The sequence below is a fragment of the Chrysemys picta genome, chromosome 20 (assembly GCF_011386835.1).
Source record: "Chrysemys picta bellii isolate R12L10 chromosome 20, ASM1138683v2, whole genome shotgun sequence".
Lineage (NCBI taxonomy): Eukaryota > Metazoa > Chordata > Testudines > Emydidae > Chrysemys > Chrysemys picta.
The window spans coordinates 15,833,885-15,847,632 of record NC_088810.1 but is presented as its reverse complement, the minus strand read 5'-3'; the positions used below and the strand labels follow the sequence as shown (position 1 = coordinate 15,847,632).

Here is a 13,748-nt window from a genome sequence, read left to right as displayed (position 1 = left end):
TGATGTTCTCTGGCCGGAGTTATACAGGATGCCGGACAAGATGGGTGAGGAGAAGGAGATAAGAGTCTAAAACGGCGCCAGCTTGTGAGGCTGAGAGGTGGAAGGATTGTTCGATATCTCCACTCAGAGGAGGCAGCGAGAAGGCTAAGAAGGAAAGGCGATCAGTTCTGTGTGGGGCACCCAAGAGGAGAGATTGCTAGGCATTTAGAGGCTCTTGACTGGAGGAGGAGTGTGGGGTGTCAGTCCTCAGCGTGTGGCTCCTGCCTTTGAGAATCTGTGTTCCTCCTTCCCTCAGGGTTTGGAAAACAAGGCTGTGAAGTGAGAGGTACGGGGAGACTCCAAGCCCTGCTCTTCTGATGCATAACAGAGCAAAGAGATGAAGGGGTAAGTACCAGAGAGACAGATGCATCTTTAACCAAGATGTCGTTTTCCAAATGTTACTCTGCCACTGACATGAAATAAGGTTAGCAACTACAGAGCTGCGAACACGTGGTCTCCAAATCCCTTCCCCTCTCAGTGGCTCAACTTTCACTCTGTTGACTCACTTGATGAGCTCTCTCTGAGGGTATGTCTGCATTGCAATCCGGACAGCATGTGTAGACATACCTGAGTTAGCTTGAATCGAGCAAACTGGCTACAGATAACAACGTAGCCACTAGCCGCCCAGCTCCAGTGCGATTTTTAGCGAGCTAGCGTGGTTATGCCTACACATGCTGCAGTCACGCCTCCTGATTGCAGTGTAGACATACCCAAGAAAGTCTTCTGGGTAGACGAGACCTGAATTTTTGATGTAAAAACACAAGCAGTAAAAAAAAGTAACTTTCACTGTAGCCAACCAAGATGTGGAACAGAAAAGATGGTCATTGACTTCTTCCCCAAGTCGATTCCCCCTCTGGCTAATCATGTTCCACTTGGGGCTCCACTTTTCAGAGCACCTGTGATACTGACCCCATGTCACCAGCCACCGCTGCGGGAGCCTTGTTGTGCTTCTTGTTGTGTTCTGGCCTCACTGGTGGCTTGTTCCCTTTGCAGACAGCAGAAAGCGGCTGAGACTGAAGAGGGCACTGTGCAGATCCAGGAAGGTGAGGGGCGACCTCCATTCCCAGCCTTGGGAGACCTTCCCCATGGCATTCTGCAGCCAAAGCTCTGCCTAGGAAAATGCCACGATTCGGCACTGTTGTTCTCACTGCCGAGGCCCAGGGTGGGGTTCCCAGGGAACTGGTGGTGCTGTGTCACCGTTTCCAATGCAACCCGCGTTGGAGGTGCCAGGATCTCACTGCCATCTGACGGCTGTCTGGCGGGCTTTGTGAATTGATTTCAGATGGCTGGGGAGGGGAGGTTGCAGGTCCTGGTGGAATTGGGTTCCAGCTGTGATAGCATCAGTCCCCTAGGAGTGCCAGCTTGGTCTGTGACAGAGACCAGTACCAGCTGCTTCAGATGTAAGATCCTGGCTGTAGCAGAGGTGGGATAATCTGCCCCCCACATTAGGTCTCTGTTAGAGACTGGCTTAAGCCCTGAAGCATGAGGTTTAATATCCTTCCAGAATTGTTAGCAGGAATGCTGCTCACTCTTGATCTCCAGAGAAACGGATGGTCCTGCTTGTATCTTGCTCAGCTGTTGGCCTCAGCAGCTCAGGACCTGTCATAGAAGCTGGGAACTGGCTGGCTGGGACAGGGCATTGGGGGTGGGGGCTGGGGAACCTTCCGTGGCTTCTGCCTGATGATTTCTTCCCTGTCATGTGCGCCCCTGTTTTCTTTCCTGAAGGTGCAGTGGCGACAGGCGAAGATCCCACCAGCGTTGCCATTGCCAGCATCCAGTCGGCGGCCACTTTCTCCGACCCCAACATCAAGTATGTCTTTCGCACAGAGAATGGCGGGACTCAGGTACGCCTGCACGGCCTCCCTGCAGCAGCAGCTGTCTGCAGTCTCTTTATCTCCTGGGGGGAGACACCCTCAGGCTGGGTGGGGGTGACTCTTCCTAGACCTGGCAACGCCCTGCCGGAGGGGTGCAGGATGAAGAAATGAAACACAACCCTTGTGATCCGCGTGTTTACTCCTTGGCCGTATGCTGGTATATGCCAGCCAGTGCGGAAGGCTTGCAGCTCTGTGAGCAAACCCAAGTGCACAAGAACCTAGTGTCCAGTCCAGCTAGGCCAGGCCCCTCGTTTGCATCTGTGCTGGGCCAGATTGCTGCTCCTCTAGGAGGAACGGTGCACCAAGTGGGGGGAATTGGGTCTCCTGATTCTGGGATGTCCGAGGCGCTTGGGTAACCACCAGTGCAGTTGGGGGTGGGAAGAGAGGACCAGGCGACAGACGCATGGGCAGGGGAAAAGGAGGAGCAGCGAGGGCTACAATGCAGGGCTCCAGAAAAGCTAAATGTCCATGGTCTGGTGCTCTGTGCTGAGCCTCTGCCGTTCCTCTGGAGCTGGGAGCGCTCCCCACTTCTGCCTGAAAGGCAGATAAAAGAGCATGATACACCCTGCCATGTCGCGCATTGACCCGGGTGTTAGGGGCGGGGAGGAGCTCTGCATGGCCATGAATGGGAGGGCAGGTGTGTGTGATACAGTCTCCCTGGCCAGACCTGGTTGGCACTGTAAGGAAGTCTGAGGCCCTGCCTGAGGTCACTAGGGAGTCTGGCTGCAGTCTACAGGCACCAACTACGGGGCTAGGGCGACCTGGGTAATGATCTGTGCAAACGAGGTGACCACCAACTGGTTCATGGCCAGGCATAGAAACAAACCCCATCCCAAGCTGAGACTGGGGACAGCTGCCCACGCTGGGTTAGTGGCATCTAGGCTTTTCCCCCACACCTGCGACGCTGGGCACTTACTTTGATGAAAGCCCAGAGAACCGTTGGGCCGTGAGCAGCCTCACGTGGCACTGGAGTTGCTGGGTCGAGCACCGGGGTAGACTGATGGCCAGATTGGCATTGGGCATGGAGTGTATTGGCAGGGACTCGGGCTGGGTAGCGGTGGGATCGAGTAGGGACCGTCCCTATGGGCAGGGGGTGTATTCTGGTTAAGTGCTGTAATGCCACTGCAGGGCTCTGGGGCTTTGGCCCTCGGCCCCAGCCTGCCGTCCTTGCTCTCCGTTCCCATTGCCTTACGGAGGGACACGAGACCCCGGGGCAGGAGGGTTTGTGAGGCCAGCGGACGGGTTCCGCAGTAGGTGGCTGCTCGCGTGTTCGTAGCGAAGCCTCATGCACACGGCAGAGATCAGCCAGGGTGACCGGGGCCCGGGCGCGTTCGGGCAGGTGTGCGCGCACATGTGCCAATCAGGGCTTTCCCTTCGCCCTGCTCCCTTGTCCGTCTCGCTGCAGGGCGGAGTGGAGATGGGGGAGGTCCTAGGGCTGCCTTTTTTCCATCCTGGACAATGAGACCCAGGGCATGAACAGCCTCTTGGCTTTCTCCCCTAGGTGATGTATAGGGTGATACAGGTGGCGGAGGGGCAGCTGGATGGGCAGACGGAGGGCACCGGCGCCATCAGCGGCTATCCTGCAGCACAGTCCATGACCCAGGTGAGTGGCGCTGAGAAGGAGCCGCTGTGGCAACAGGAGGAGGTGGCGTTGCAGGTGTCTGGCAGGCTGGGGAGGTGCCAATGCACCGAGTCCTGTACTGCAGCTCACTCAGGGCTCGTCACGTCTATCCAAGGCCTTGGTAACACCCCGTTCAGGCCAGAGCTCCTGGTAGTAGATGGCTAACCAGTGTTGGGGGCTGGGATGGTTTGGGGGTAGGGCATGGGACGTGGAGCCTTTCACCCCTCAGCTCCCAGCTCCAGTCTGGCCCAGGTCATGTTACCCCAAGTCATTCTCCTGGGGGTGGTCACAATCCCGTTTGTGGCTCTCGGCCCAGTTCTTTGTGGCACCAGTTGGGCCATGCAGGCCAAACTCTCCCTTCCAGCTGGAATCCCTCCAGGGCAGGAGGAGTCCTTGGGGGCCGGACACTGGCCCTGGCCGTTCTGTGAGTGCATAGATGACTGCGGTCCTCAGGGCTGTCCCTCCACTGAGCTGTGCGAAACGGGATCTGGGGGAGGGGTCACTCTACATCAGAGGTGCCCAATGGTTTGTTCCTGAATTTCCCTCTTTGGAAATTCACGTCCCTTGTGCACCACCCCCACAGCCGCCCGCTCCTGCAGCGGTCTGGGGGGTCTCAGCTGCCAGGACCCAGTTTCCTGCCCATCTCGCTCCCTCACTGCGCAGGAGAAGCGGATGGGGTTGTGCTGAAGGGCTGGGCTCAGGAGAGGAAGTGGTAAGCTGCACCCAGTGGGTACTGCTCCGCCCTGGACCTCAGCCCTTCAGCACGACCCTGTTCATGTCCCCTGTCTGGGGGTTGGGTGGGGGGAAGCTCTTGGACTAGGGGGGAGAGGCTGTGTCATCAGGGGCAGCACACGGGGTTCTGTGCTCTGCGGCCACAGTGGAGGAGGGATGGGGGAGCTCTGTCGGCAGGGGCAGCACGCAGGGCTCTGTGCCTGGTGCTGTGCTGAAGGGCTGGGGTCGGGAGGAGATTGTGTCTGGCTTGGGGGTCAGTACTCCTGGGGTGCAGCCTTCTGCTGCCCACTCAGAGTCCTCACCGGCCTCCCTGGCAGAGGAAGGGAACTGCCTGTTGGGGGCTGTGGGAGTGAGGCAGGCAGGGAGCCTGACCCGACAGCTGAGACCACCCACACAGAGCCAAGCCTGCTTCCCCTGCCAGACAGCGCCCCCTCCATACACCAGCCCTGCAGTGTGGCCCCATTGGGTCCTGCGCCTCCCTGATAACCCCGTCCTGCCCCTGGGGACCCACTCCCTACAGTTTGGGACCCTCTGCTCTAGATCTTGCCTTCCTTTGCCCCTCTCTGCTCCAGGCTGTTATCCAGGGTGCATTTACCAGCGAAGATGCTGTTGAAACAGAAGCCACAGCCACGGAGACCCACTACACGTACTTCCCCACGACAGCTGTGGCAGACACCAGCACCTCCGCCGGTGCAGGGACCACGGCCACCGCAGTGGTGACCACCCAGAACTCAGAGGCCCTCCTGGGGCAGGCCACACCCACTGGTACAGGTTGGATGACTTGGGGGCTGGGACACCCAGCCTGCGTTCTCGGGGCCTGTCTCCTGTGACTTGTGCAGCCTGCTGCGATGTGGGTTAGCTGTGGAGTCCTCGATGCTGGCGGTGCAGCCTTCTGCTGCTACCACGCCGATGGGTTTCCCTGGCGTGCCGTGAACGTTGACTCCCCAGCTTGCAGGGCTGCCCAGCCTGGAGGCTGCCTTGGAGAGCAGGGGCCTCCTCCTGTTTACGCCAGCACAGAGCACATCAGAGCGGGGTCGCTCTGCGCCAGTGGGGTTTCGCTTGCTTTGTGCTGGGAGGTTGATTCTAAACTGGTCAGTTTGCCTTTTGCTGCTTCTCGGTTTCACTCTCTGCTTCTCCCCAAAGCTGTCCCCAGCAATGGGGAGGTTTACATTCAGAGAAGACACCTCAACGCTGATTTGATTTGGCTCCGTTCGTCCCCTCTTGTTCCTAGACCTAAATCCTGCCCCTTACAAATTCGTAGCCTCAGAGGTCAGTGGGAGGCAGCAATCCTCAGTACTTCTGGGAGTTGTGGCTGCTTGGTACCTCCCAAAACCAGGCCACAAATTGAGCGTCACCTAAACAAACCCTGTTTGTTACATCCAGAGCAGCTGCTGCAAATGCATTTCCCTCCTGTGTCCAGATACACTGGCAGCGCATGAAGCCAGTGCGGTCACCCCAGAGATGGGTCAGCGGTGCTCCCTCGCCCCACGCGTACGGCTTTCTCGCTTATCTTGTGGGAACGTTCCCCTTGTGATCCCATCTCTTGTGTTTCCAATTGTTCAGGGCAGTTCTTCGTGATGATGTCACCCCAGGAAGTTCTGCAGGGCGGAGCTCAGAGATCTATCGCGCCCAGGAATCACCCCTACTCTCCGTGAGTGTTTGTCCAGCCCCATGCTTTCCTCCTCCTTCCCTAGTAGCCTTCTTTCTTATGTCTCCCACTTGTGGGGAGAGTTGGGAGTCTTTGTTCTGATCCACAGCTATGGGGAGCAGCTGTGGGGCTGGGAGTCGGGATTTCCCAGTTCTGTTCCTGGCTGTCCCACTGGCTTGCTGGCTCAGTTTCCCACCCTGTAAAACAGGGCTGATGTTGCCTGAGTGAAGCGCTTTGAGATGTGCCAGGGGCTCGTTGTTTAGTGCGGAGTGTCTGCATTACACTGTCTGGTGGGGTTGTTTGCTTTTCAGGAAGTCCGAAGCTCCTCGGACGACCCGGGATGAGAAACGCCGAGCACAACACAATGAAGGTAGGGGCAGGGGCCCTGGGCGGTGGGGAGGTTTGGGGCTTGGGGCGGGGAGAAGCAAGAGCGTCCTCCATTGACAGTAGCTTTAGACCAAGGGGAATCTTGCCTTCAGAAGTAGATGTAGGGAGCAGTGTCTCTTGGTTAACTCTTGATCTGTTCCCACCCAGATGGCAAAGCTCTGTTAAGATGGAAAGCACATATCAGTGGGAGCGCTGTAGTTATCAGCCCAGGAAATCCGTGGCTAAGAAGCTTAAACTTAAAACCAACTCAGTCCTTTGAAAGTCTGGAAGTGCACAGGTAGGGCACCCAAACAGGCCTTAACTCTGCCTCCAGCCATCCCTTCGTAGTTCCCCTCCTAGCTAGGGCTGACCCTGAAAACCCCGTATGTTCCCCACCTCTGCAGGCTCCCTGTAAGATGGTACTTTGGGAGCAAGGGTTTGAAGACGCTCAGGCTACAGCTGTAGGCATCTTAAATGTGGCCACGCTTCTGTCCTTGTCCCATCCCTAGCATCGTTTGGCATAAGGCCTTTCGGAGGACGTCTGGATGAGCTGCTGCCCTTGTGGGTAATAAGAAGGCTCTTTGCTGTTGCACTGGCTTCCCTTCCCAGGGCAGGGCCTTCCTGCCCCGAGGTGGGCCCAGGGGGCTCGAATGTGCACGTGCCCAGCTCTCAGTGTAACCGGCAGCACAGGGCATTCTAGTGAAGAGCAGGGGCTGGGGACCTTCAGGCCTCATCAGCCTCTCCCCGGCTCTCCGCGCACAGCGTAAGGCTGTCGAAGGGCAGAGCTTGCGATCCTAGTAAAGGACTCGAATGTCTGCGTTCAGGGAAGTGGCATGTTCTAGACCAGTGGTTCTCAATCAGCACACAGCTGCGGCCCATGTGACCTCCTCAGGGCCACCCAGATAGTATTGGATGCAGCCCACATAACAAATTGTGGACCGTATGTGGTAAATGGGTTGAGAACCACTCTTCTAGACAGATATGGTGCCTCAGGTTCCTCCCCCAGGCTTAGGGGGCAGAGTTAAGGTGATTTGGGTGCCTGGCCTGTGCGTTGCCCGTTTGACAAAGGGTTGGGTCCTTAAGCTTAACCTCAGCTCCGGGTTTCCAATGACAGTGTTCTCCCAGCACGCCAAAGCGGCTGTGCCTGCCCCTTAGACAGGGGGCTTTGTTCCCACTGCACCAGACATGGAAGCATCCCGGCAAGGGAAAGGATTAATCACTCCTGCCCCACCCATTGGGCTCTTTGTCCTAATGAGCCTAATTAGCAGTGTCACCCCAATGAGCCTGGGGTCCCATCTCCAGCCTGCATCCTACCTTCTCCACCCTTCCCCTCTGCAATCCAACCCGCGCCAGATCCTCTTCTCCGCCATACTCCCATTCCCGTTTTCTCTCTCCTCCCAGGATCCGACCTTCAGCCATGGCCAGGGTGGGTGTAGAGACATCTGTCAAAGAGGGGGTGTTCAGCTCTCAGGGCACAGCTCTCTCTAGGGAAACCTGGGCTGAGGTGAGGGTAGCTGTCTGTAGTCCCAGAGGCCGTGGGGCTGGGGTTGCTGTAAGCTTGGGAACCTTCCTGAAATTCCATCCCCTCTTTCCCTACCCCAGTGGAGCGCCGACGCAGGGACAAGATCAATAACTGGATTGTGCAGCTCTCCAAGATCATCCCAGACTGCTCCATGGAGAACACCAAGTCAGGGCAGGTAAGCGAGCCCCCCTGGAAGAACTGGTCACGGTCCAGAGACCGGCGTAAGGGGGCCAAACTGCATTGGCTGCATTTCCCTACGCCAGTGTCAAATTCAGCCCCTCTCTCTAGAACCAGGTGGGAACTGCTGGTGGCAGGGCCGTCAACTGCCCTGTTCATCCCTTAGGGATGTCAACACTGAACCCTAATGATGTCAGCTGTAAAGATCACGGTCACTGTTTCACTGCTGTCAGCAGAAACCCCTCCAACTCCCTCCCCCTTCCCTAGGCTGCCTCTGCTGGGCTGACAGGGAGGGGGTCGCCCCCACCCCAATCCCTCCAGCTCCCTCCCCTATGGCCAGGCTGGCGCTGATGGGCTGTCAGAAAGGGGATCGTTTCCCCCGACTCCTCCAGCTCCCTCCCCCATGGCCAGGCTGGCCCTGGTGGGCTGTCAGAGAGGGGATCACTCCCCCCGACTCCTCCAACTCCCTCCCCCTTCCCCAGGGGATCACTCCCCCCGACTCCTCCAGCTCCCTCGCCCTTCCCCAGGCTGGCTGTGCAGCATTAGCAAGAGGGTAAAAAGCGGCAACTGACTCTTGTCCCTGAAGTCGGCAGACGCGTTTCCTTGCCCAGGGCCACAATGTCTCTGCCTCACTCTCCCTGGCTGCACCAGGGCAGGAAGCACCATGCCCAGCAGTGTTCGCTGACGGCTGGGCAGCGCTTTTCAGAGGGCGATGTTCATGCTGGGCGAAAGGGCGAGCGGGAGAGAGCCGCCCAGCTGAAGAGCGAGGAGAATTGCTCTAAGCCCCAGGTGGCTCTGGAGTGACGGAGGGAGGAGGATTCTGGGTCCTAGTGTATGGAAGTAACTCCCCACCCCCCGCAGTGCTGGGCTCTGGGCTACCTGGCAAGACCATTTTGTGTCCCTCCCATAGCATTGCCCCACCCCCACCGCGCCTCATTCCCAGGTGGTGGTTTGCGCGCTCAAGGCACTAGTTTAAGTGCTCACGAAGTGCGCCGAAGCCAGTGCGTAGCTCTGCACTCAGAGCCTCCCCCTGTAGGGACGGGCCTTTGCCCCTTGTGTGCGACACTCACTTTGCACTGGTGTAAATGGCTGCACAAGGGACCAGGTGACAGGGAATCTGGATCAATGAATCCAGCCCGGCCTATGCACCCGCTGCAGCAGATTAACTAAGGGCTGGGAAGCTAACTGACCTCAACAGGTGCAGATCCCTGCCTGGGCCCTGGATTCATTCCAGCCTGGCTCATGTCCGTCTGGTGTCATTTGATTCCTAGCAGCACTAGCTTGCTCGGGGTGGGGGTTAAATCGTATTCATTGCATCCACATGGGGCTGCGTTGCTCTGATGAAACCAATTTACAACCTAACTGTAGCTGGGGGGCAAATGTTTCTGTGCAGCCCAGTCCCCTGCCAGCCCACAGCCTAGCATGGCCATGGTCATGCTCGAGTGCAGCCCCCTTCCTGCGTGCTCAGGACTTGTGGAGACGTCTGTTCCCAAGTTCGGGCCGAAGCAAATCCCTGGCTGGGGTGATTGTCACTGAGAGCTGGGCTCCTGGCCACTGGGGCTGGCAAGGGGCAGATGCAGCGAGGAGCTGTCTGAGGCCCTGTGCGCACCCAGACTTGCGCCGCTTTAGCTCCAGTGTGAACGCTTATTTCAGTTTAGTTTAAACCCGTTGCTGATTGGGAACGGGAGCCTTCACACAGGGCCTTGCACTGGTGAAAGGGGTAAGGAAACCCCAGCTTAGCAGGGGCCGAGGCTGATGGTTCCCAGCCAGCCCCAGTGGCGATGTCCTGCTGCTCTGGCCCCCGTCTCTTCCCAGCCGTGTCTCTGTTCTGCAGAGTAAGGGAGGGATCCTCTCCAAAGCCTGTGACTACATCCAGGAGCTGCGGCAGAGCAACCACCGCCTTTCCGAGGAGCTGCAGGGCCTCGACCAGCTGCAGATGGACAATGACGTCTTGCGGCAGCAGGTGAGTATGGGGTGCTGCTGGGGGCCAGCTGGCCCTGGGGCCTGGGCAGCCATCCCCGTTCGGCCACCAGAGTCAATCCAGCCCAGCTGGAGGGGGGCTGGGAGCAGCGGCCAGCTGCCTGGTGTGCCATGGCTAGGGGTCGGGTGACTCTGCTCTGATTCTGCTGCTCATTGGCCTCCTTGCCTGGCAGCTACCAGGACTTGAATGGGCCACAGGGACTGGGCTCCGCCTTCAGCCCAGCGTCAGGCAGAGCCTATCCTGCCGCTGGGCAGAGGAAGGGGCTGTGCCAGGCTAGCCAGCCCAGCATTGTTCCTGTACCCCGTGTGCCCGGGACAGCTGAAGGGGATGGGTTGGGGAAGGAGCTTCTAGCCCAGGAGGAGGCAGCACCCACCTCTGGCTAGGGCAGGGCAAGGGCAGGTCCCCAGCCTGACGCCCTCTCCCCCTTCCAGGTGGAAGATCTCAAGAACAAGAACCTGATTCTGCGGGCGCAGCTGCGTCAGCACGGGGTGGAGATCATCATCAAGAACGACACCCACTGACTGGCGAGGGGCGTGGGGGGAGCGGCTGAACCCCCGGCCTCGGGGTCTGCCAAGGCACAAGGCGAGGAGGGACCCCCCCAGTCACGACTGCCCGCAGGAGACCGTTCTCGCCTGCCGATGCTCCTGAACTGCAGCGCCTCGCTCTTGCTGTACAGACCCGAAAGCAGCAGCGTCAGCGTCCTGGGGCTGAACCCAGCGCTCGGGCCTCCCCTCAGAGCTCCCCCCAAGCCTGACCCAGAGCCTCCGCCTGCCCTGCCTCCCCCTAGAGCTCCCACCCAGCCTGGGCCAGAGACTCGGCCTGCTGCCCCTCTCCCCGGCGGAGCTGGTTTGAATAAAGAAGCTGACGCTGTCTCTTTAAAAAGTATTTTTATTGCTGTGGTGGAACGAACTGGTGTTCTGCTCCCGGTGTGGCCCCCGCTTGTGGGCAGCCAGGCAGGGCGCGCGCGGGGGCCTCTGTGCCCAGTCACGATGCCACGCATGCTTGTGTTCGCCCACAGCTACGTCTCCCCTTGGTAGCTCTCCCGCGCATGTGCACACAATCTCAGGCCTGCACAGTAGCACGTCCACCCATCAGCCCCACGCACCCGCCCACGCGTATCCTCTCTCCCGCGTGCTGTCACGTCCTCGTCACCGCCGGCTGAGCAGGCAGACACGCTCTGTCCCGTTTCACCCCTTGCCTTGACTCTTTCCTCTCCCCAGCCCGGCTCATCTCCCCCCTGCTCCTACAGGGAGCCGGTCACTTCTCCCGGAGCCGGCTCCGGCACCCGCCCCCACCCATGTGCTGCCTTGAGCCGTTCCTCCCTGGTGCCCTCACCACCCCCAGCCTGGGCTGTTCGAGCATGTGCCAGGGAGGGCAGCTACCAGCATTGGGGAAACACTGCTGTTCCCCGGGTGTGCCTGGAGTGCGTTAGCCTGTCTCCAGCTGGCCTTCCCTGCAGGTGCTGTCAGCTGAGCCACTGACCCTTTCGCTGTGGGGGAGGCGGATGACGTTGTACCGGGGGCAGCCCCTGCCCCCCCCCATCCCCTCCCATGGCTGGCACTGCCTGGTTCTGCTGGTCTCTGACTTTTTTTAATTCTCTGAATTTAAAAAGCAGAATAAATAAAAATAGTGATTTGTTTTTCCATGTGGTGCTGCTTTTATTTCACTGGCAGGGACCCCCCAATCCAGCTCTGGAAGGGGTGGGCGGGAGAGGGGGCAGGACCCCTGCTGCTACCCCCTCCAGTCCCCGGGGCTGGGCTACTGAAGCACAGGGCCAGCTCACCTGTAGGGCATTTCGATCACTGATCTGCAGTGCACAGGCCCCAGAACTGTCCCCAGGAGGATCCCCATGTAGGACCTGACTTTCCCCCTCTGGGAGAGCTTGTGCGTGGGAGCCAGGTGGGAGCCAAGGATGCAGCAGTAGCCAGTGTCTGGTCCTGGCTCATCCCTGTGGGGTGGGGGCCGAGATAAAGAACATCCTGGCTTCACAGAGGCGATTACCCCCTGAATGTTGGGGATCCCCTGCCCTTCCCCAACTGCCTCTGTTCTCTCCCGTGCCCCATGAGCAGACGCTTCCCTTTTCCTTCCTCTGTGGTTTCATGTTTCCTGCCCCCTGCCTAGGGCCCAAGCATGGGGGCTGCGGTGGGGGTGCTCAGGGTAAGATCTTCAGAAGTGACGTGTGATGTAAGGGGCCCAGCTTGAGACCCCTCAAAGGGGCCCACGACTATCCCCTCCCCTGCCCAGATGGCCCTGGCCGAATGTCCCCGAATCACCTGAGCCTCTCCAGCCTTTTCCCATGAATAGCCGCGAGCCCGAGACAGGGGATGCTCCGAACCCAAACAGCTCTGGCCACACTGGCTCCAGCCCGTCCCCTTCCCTAGCTCGCCAGGCCTGGGGGCATTCGTGACTGGCCACAGGGCCCCTCAGCAGCAGGAGGTGCTGCGCGGCAGAGCCCTGCAACTGGGGGGCTGAGCCGGGACCAGGGCACTGACCCATGGGCCAGGCAAGATAGCCTTTGCTGGTGAGGTCGCTGCTCCCATCTGAGCTGGCATCGGCAGCGGGCTCCGTGGAGGGGCATCGGCCTGGCCAGATTGGCAGGGGGGCTCTTGAAGCCGTGCAGGGGCAGCACGGGGAAGCTAACCCTGCGTCTGCCCAGTCTGTATGTGACCTGGGTTCAAGGCAGAGGCCTCCATGGCTGACACCTGACTGGCCCCAGGGCTGGGGGGCTGGCCGGCTGCCTCCCCAGAAGAGGGGCTACCCAGCGTGGGGGCTTTGCCCAAGGGAAAGGGCCTGGGGGCTGAGTGCCAAGGAACATGGGGCTGGCTGCGGGGGGTTGACGGCAGGGTGGGAGCAGCTTGGCCCAAGGCTGCTGCATGTGCACAGAGGCCAATGTGCCTGCCCAGGGAGACCTGGCTGCCGGCATCGGCCCCCACGTTCTGTGCCCATTGGACCCGCTGCCCCTAGACCAGGAAGCTGCGGTGCTTGGGGGGAAGCGCCTTGGCTGGGGCTGGCTCTCGGTGGCACGAAGGGTGCCAGGCTGGCTCCTCCTCTGCCTGGCTGCCTGGCAGGGACCCCTCCTCGGAGAGGCTGCTGCTGCTCCTCCTCCTGCCCCGGGGCGCTGCCCACACTGGCTGTCGCAGCCCCCCGGGCGGTGCCGCCTGACTCCCCTCGCCCAGCCCGCGCTGGCGCTTGGCGTAGGTGGTGTTGGGGGTGGAGCTGGTGAAGATCCAGAGGGGCTTTGCAGCCTGGTTGGCCATGGGGATGTCGCTGGCGAGAGTCTTGGCTACGAGCAGACGCCGCGGTGAGAGGCTGTCGACTCTGAGGAGACATTGTGCACAGCAACGTCAGCCTCTGCCCTGGGCGTGACGGCAGCACAGAACCAGCAGTGCCCATTGACTGGGAAGGGCAAACAAGGGACGCGGGGGGGAGCCGGGGTGCAATAGGGGGCGCTGTGTGGTAGGGGGCAGGGTGTGGGCTCAGTAGGGGGCGCTGTGCTGCGGGTGCAGGGTGGGGGGGCGCTGTGCTGCAGGGGGTGGGATGTGGATGCAATAAGGGGTGCTGTAGGGGTGGGGTGGGGGCGCTGTGGGGGGGTGCTGTGCTGTGAGGGGGGGCGGGAGCACAGTGGGGGACACGCTCCCCTCCCAGTCAGTGCTGACCCCAGCATCGCACTAAGTCAGGCCCCTTCAGCCCAGCCTGGCCAGCTGCCTGCCAGCGGTGAAGCTCCCCCAGCCCTGTTCTCCAGATCTGGCCACGTTGCAGCTCAGGTCTCTCCACGCGGCCACCCCAAA

At 60.0% G+C, this 13,748-nt stretch overlaps 2 protein-coding genes across 18 annotated transcripts in view; one reads left to right on the top strand and one right to left on the bottom strand.

Moving 5' to 3' along the window:
* USF1 (upstream transcription factor 1) overlaps window positions 1-11,603 on the top strand; it is a 26,579-nt gene extending 14,976 nt beyond the window's left edge. For 6 of the 17 annotated variants that reach the window (XM_065574712.1, XM_024107045.3, XM_005293746.5 and 3 more), the window contains 10 exons: window positions 296-384; window positions 1,033-1,082; window positions 1,765-1,883; window positions 3,415-3,516; window positions 4,839-5,037; window positions 5,830-5,917; window positions 6,226-6,284; window positions 7,883-7,977; window positions 9,814-9,942; window positions 10,392-11,603. In XM_065574712.1, the coding sequence (XP_065430784.1) occupies window positions 377-384; window positions 1,033-1,082; window positions 1,765-1,883; window positions 3,415-3,516; window positions 4,839-5,037; window positions 5,830-5,917; window positions 6,226-6,284; window positions 7,883-7,977; window positions 9,814-9,942; window positions 10,392-10,481 (939 nt within the window). In that variant the 5' untranslated portion in view covers window positions 296-376 and the 3' untranslated portion in view covers window positions 10,482-11,603. The remainder of the gene's footprint in view (window positions 1-295; window positions 385-1,032; window positions 1,083-1,764; window positions 1,884-3,414; window positions 3,517-4,838; window positions 5,038-5,829; window positions 5,918-6,225; window positions 6,285-7,882; window positions 7,978-9,813; window positions 9,943-10,391) is intronic. The other 11 variants (XM_065574713.1, XM_005293747.5, XM_065574714.1 and 8 more) reach the window with 7 other exon arrangements.
* LOC101942203 (immunoglobulin superfamily member 11-like) overlaps window positions 10,833-13,748 on the bottom strand; it is a 14,092-nt gene continuing 11,176 nt past the window's right edge. The window contains exon 7 of the mRNA XM_065574721.1: window positions 10,833-13,278. Within this exon, the coding sequence (XP_065430793.1) occupies window positions 12,921-13,278 (358 nt within the window). The 3' untranslated portion in view covers window positions 10,833-12,920. The remainder of the gene's footprint in view (window positions 13,279-13,748) is intronic.